Source organism: Poecilia reticulata, unplaced genomic scaffold (assembly GCF_000633615.1).
Source record: "Poecilia reticulata strain Guanapo unplaced genomic scaffold, Guppy_female_1.0+MT scaffold_340, whole genome shotgun sequence".
NCBI classification, from domain to species: domain Eukaryota; kingdom Metazoa; phylum Chordata; class Actinopteri; order Cyprinodontiformes; family Poeciliidae; genus Poecilia; species Poecilia reticulata.
This window is the reverse complement of record NW_007615111.1, coordinates 14230-18844: the sequence shown is the minus strand read 5'-3', so window position 1 is coordinate 18844 and position 4615 is coordinate 14230. Positions and strand designations below refer to the sequence as shown.

Here is a 4615-nt window from a genome sequence, read left to right as displayed (position 1 = left end):
TCCAGAACCAGTGATTTTCCTGGAAAACCAAACAAAACTTAATAGAATGTTAGGCATATGAATCAACTTAAAAATGTTGTGATAAGTGAAATACCTCTTGCGCATCAGTTCCGCCAATCCACGTCTCTTTATACTCGTGACTTGCAGTCATTATTAGTTTCTGGATCTCATGGTACTCCTCCATGTCATGAACTGATGCAAGGTTTGCCTTCATGGAGTGGCAGTTTTTCTACACATTTAATGAGACAAAACTCTGAGAAACCTCTGATGTTGATCTGTTAGCTCAAAGATTTATCTGAAAGATGTAAACTATTTCAGGCCTTTTATTACCTCGGCTCTGGCCCAACTCATGGGTTTTGGAATGTAGCGGAAGCAGCGGCCGTTGAACCCAGTCCATCCACGGGGGCAGTCAGTTGACCTCTTCACCAGGTCACTCTTTGCTGAGAACAAATACGGAGACTCTAGTTAATGCTTCTGAGTGTGAAGGTGGGAGACATGTTCATGGTTTGGACCTTCATATTGACTTTTGACATCTAAATTCATCATGATAGACTCTAAAATAGTGCCTAAATGTTCTAAAAGCAAAGCTTGACACCAACAAAATACACTGCTCAAAAAAATAAAGGGAACACTTTAACATTTAAGTGAACACTGAAGTGTTCCCTTTATTTTTTTGAGCAGTATCTCAAAAAAAAAAAAAAACTCTCGCTTCCGCCTAATTTGTTGACAAAAGCTAAGTGTTAGAAGCAGAACTTCCAGTTTTCAAGTTAGGGTTAGGATTTTATTGATTCATGATAATGTCTAAGTCTTTGTCATTTTTCGGGGGATCAATAAGCTCCTTAAAATGATTGGAGCGATGCCTGGAGTGCGGCAGCCATTCTCCTCCCGGAGCTGCTGGTTCAGAGCGAACGGCGGGACGAAAATGGCAGGATTATTTATATAGGTGAGAAGATAGACTGAACACAGTGAGCAGCTGCATTTTGTGTAGCTTTATGGACGAGCCAGAAAATAAATTTTATATCATCTTGGTCGCAACAAATGGGTGGCGAAGCACATCGTGATGTTACATACCTGGTAGATCTGTGTGACGAATGCAAGTGCCAAATCCTGTCGCTATTATTGCTGAACACAAAGCTATAAATATCTGGACATCTATTACACTGACTGAAGATGAATACATAAACCAAAAGGTGGAGTATAGACATTTTTTATAAGCGTATTTGAGAGCCTGCTTCTTTATTATTAAATTGATTATAATTTCAGATTTTTGTATAACTTTTCTTCAGGTTCACTTTAACTGAGCTATTATTGTTACAAGTTCATTTTCTAAACTACAGAAAAGTTGTTAGGGAACCTCAAGTGTGAAAAATTAGACTGATGTTGATATCCAATAGTTATATTGCTGTTATGTTAGATTTACCAATGTTTTATTTGATCTTTTTTTTATCCAATTACTCTGTTAATTGTAAGAATAATCGATAGATTACTCGATTACTAAAATATTTGTTTACAACMCCCCTACTATAAATTACAAAATATTGTAACGTCAGACCAATCGGATATCATATATTAAGGAATATTTCTCAAGAAAGATGAAGTAAAATAATTTTACTTAGCCGTGCAACTATTATGTGTAAATGTTTTTTAAAAAGATGAAAAGTTCATTATTTATTTCCACTGACCTGTTTTATCATCATCCGACTTTGTTTCTGGAAGAACTGGAAAGTTAGAGAGAGTATTATAAATACTGTACTGTTTACGTACAATTTTACTGCAAGTTTTCAAAGTTATTTTTAAGAAATGGTTCAGTTTGCAGTGAATTAAGAACTTTGTTGGTGTTTWTACTGTAAAATAAGTTATGATGTGATTAGAACAAAAAACGTTTAGAAAACTCACCAAGGGCAGAAGTCAGGACCATCATGGCAAACATGGCTGCTGAAAAATGGAGGACCCTCATTATGCAGGTGATAGATGCTGATAAATGGAAACAATCTGATGTTGTAGGGAGCAGCTGAGCAGCCAGACTGATTGTGCAGAGAGGAAACATCAGAATATAAGGTTGCAGTAGGTTCCTCTATCTGCTCTCTGACACGTTCCTCTTTTTGAGTACCAAGTAAGGCATAATGCGATCGGGTCAGTTTGACAAAGAAAAACTCTCTTTTTTTATAAATGGAAAACTTCTATGGTCCTTTTTAGTAGGAATTTGTTTATTGTTTTGTATTCCTTTTCCTCTAGAGAAAGGAAACTGGAACGTATAGTTGAAGGGAGACTTTGGCAGCTTGCTTTTCCACAAAATGAGTGTTTTTAATTAACTGTTTACTCTTGACAAAAGATTATAAAATATGTACATTGGAAATAACCTAAACTTTTTGGAGGGACTTATAAGAGGGAGATAAGAACCTCCTTCCCCCCCCCTTTAGCTGTTGAAGCTCCATGTAACTAGGGCGTTCCGAATCTAATAAAAGAGCGAGGCGAGCAGAGAAACTTCAGAGTGTTGGTCGGAGATTGTAACTGAAGCATTCTCTGAGCACTCTCCTCGCGAGTAAGAAACTATTTACTGACTCTTTGTCTNGGGTTTAGCTTGTTGTTGAATAAAACAGACTAATTTGTTCTTCTTTTTGCTTGAGCTTTTTATTTATTTATAGAATAAAGCGTTGCTAAAAGCAGTCTTCCACAAAAGCAGTCGCCTATTACTGAAGACATAAGACRAAACAAACTACCTTAATCTGAAAATGTTGCAGATATTTTTTTTTCTTTTACGTTGCTTAAAAGCGAAAGAGCAAAATTAAGAAAAAGATTTTAATGGACACAGTCGCTTCTCTTCATGTATCAGTACTGATTCCAGGTTCCAGGATTCGGTCCAGCTTTGCGGATTCAGTAGATGAATCTGGCTTTCTTGGCACATACAGATGGTCTTTGGAGATAGCACTGGAAGTCATCCCAGCACTTTTGACCTGAAAAATCAAAAAATGAGCTAAAGTATTTGTCTAATCAGTTTGAAAGAATGAAGGTGGTGACATGAAAAAAAGAATTGCAAATATCATGCATGGCTAAAACAATAAATTCCGAACCTCTGAAATTATATTCCTCTAATTCAGGAAATTTCATTTTTGCAAAACAGCTTTACCTCCATGGTTCATATGTAAGCAATCCTGCTTCTGTCTTCTGTGGTTATTAGGCTCTCCGGGACACCAGTTTGTATAGAGGAAAGGAGTACCATCAATCCAGAACCAGTGATTTTCCTGGAAAACCAAACAAAACTTAATAGAAWGTTAGGCATATGAATCAACTTAAAAATGTTGTGATAAGTGAAATACCTCTTGCGCATCAGTTCCRCCAATCCACGTCTCTTTATACTCGTGACTTGCAGTCATTATCAGTCTCTGGATCTCATGGTACTCCTCCATGTCATGAACTGATGCAAGGTTTGCCTTCATGGAGTGGCAGTTTTTCTACACATTTAATGAGACAAAACTCTGAGAAACCTCTGATGTTGATCTGTTAGCTCAAAGATTTATCTGAAAGATGTAAACTATTTCAGGCCTTTAATTACCTCGGCTCTGGCCCAACTCATGGGTTTTGGAATGTAGCGGAAGCAGCGGCCATTGAACCCAGTCCATGCACGGGGGCAGTCAGTTGACCTCTTCACCAGGTCACTCTTTGCTGAGAACAAATACGGAGACTCTTGTTAATGCTTCTGAGTGTGAAGGTGGGAGACATGTTCATGGTTTGGACCTTCATATCGACTTTTGACATTTAAATTCAGCATGATAGACACTAAAATCGTGCCTAAATGTCCTAAAAGCAAAGCGTGACACCAACAAAATACATTGCTCAAAAAAATTAAGGGAACACTTTAACATTTAAGTGAACACTGAAGTGTTCCCTTTATTTTTTTGAGCGGTATATTTACAAAGGAGCAATGCTAACTAAATATTCAAACTTTTTCTTTTCAGGAATACCTGTCTGTAGTTGTGTGGCCATAATTAGCCCTAAATTTATACAAAAATGTATCTCCCTCGAAGCTTCGTTAAGTTACGCTTTAGTATTTAATGCACCGTGTTGCGGCTGGGTTATTTCTTGTGTTGCGCAGCGCTCTCGCTTCCGCCTGATTTGTTGACAAAAGCTAAGTGTTAGAAGCATAACTTCCAGTTTTCAAGTTAGGGTTAGGATTAGGATTTTATTGATTCATGATAATGTCTAAGTCTTTGTCATTTTTCGGGGGATCAATAAGCTCCTTAAAATGACGGGAGCGATGCCTGGAGTGCGGCAGCCATTCTCCTCCCGGAGCTGCTGGTTCAGAGCGAACGGCGGGACGAAAACGGCAGGATTATTTATACAGGTGAGAAGATAGACTGAACACAGTGAGCGGCTGCACTTTGTTTAGCTTAATGGACGAGCGAGAAAATAAATTTCACATCATCTCGGTCGCAACAAATGGGTGGCGAAGCACATCGTGATGTTACATACCTGGTAGATCTGTGTGACGAATGCAAGTGCCAAATCCTGTCGCTATTATTGCTGAACACAAAGCTATAAATATCTGGACATCTATTACACTGACTGAAGATGAATACATAAACCAAAAGGTGGAGTATAGACATTTTTTATAAGC

The 4615-nt window shown here is 37.9% G+C and overlaps 2 protein-coding genes across 2 annotated transcripts in view; both read right to left on the bottom strand.

Annotated features, from left to right (window-relative positions):
• Window positions 1-2010, bottom strand: part of LOC103460917 (ladderlectin-like) — a 26084-nt gene extending 24074 nt beyond the window's left edge. Inside the window, exons 1-4 of the mRNA XM_017303536.1 lie at window positions 1897-2010; window positions 1683-1718; window positions 331-440; window positions 95-229 (exon numbers count right to left, since the gene is read on the bottom strand). Of these exons, the coding sequence (XP_017159025.1) occupies window positions 95-229; window positions 331-440; window positions 1683-1718; window positions 1897-1957 (342 nt within the window). The 5' untranslated portion in view covers window positions 1958-2010. The remainder of the gene's footprint in view (window positions 1-94; window positions 230-330; window positions 441-1682; window positions 1719-1896) is intronic.
• A 647-nt stretch (window positions 2011-2657) lies between these two features.
• The window catches only part of LOC103460915 (galactose-specific lectin nattectin-like), a 10813-nt gene continuing 8855 nt past the window's right edge, over window positions 2658-4615 (bottom strand). The window contains exons 2-5 of the mRNA XM_008403232.2: window positions 3554-3663; window positions 3318-3452; window positions 3128-3242; window positions 2658-2954 (exon numbers count right to left, since the gene is read on the bottom strand). Of these exons, the coding sequence (XP_008401454.2) occupies window positions 2875-2954; window positions 3128-3242; window positions 3318-3452; window positions 3554-3663 (440 nt within the window). The 3' untranslated portion in view covers window positions 2658-2874. The remainder of the gene's footprint in view (window positions 2955-3127; window positions 3243-3317; window positions 3453-3553; window positions 3664-4615) is intronic.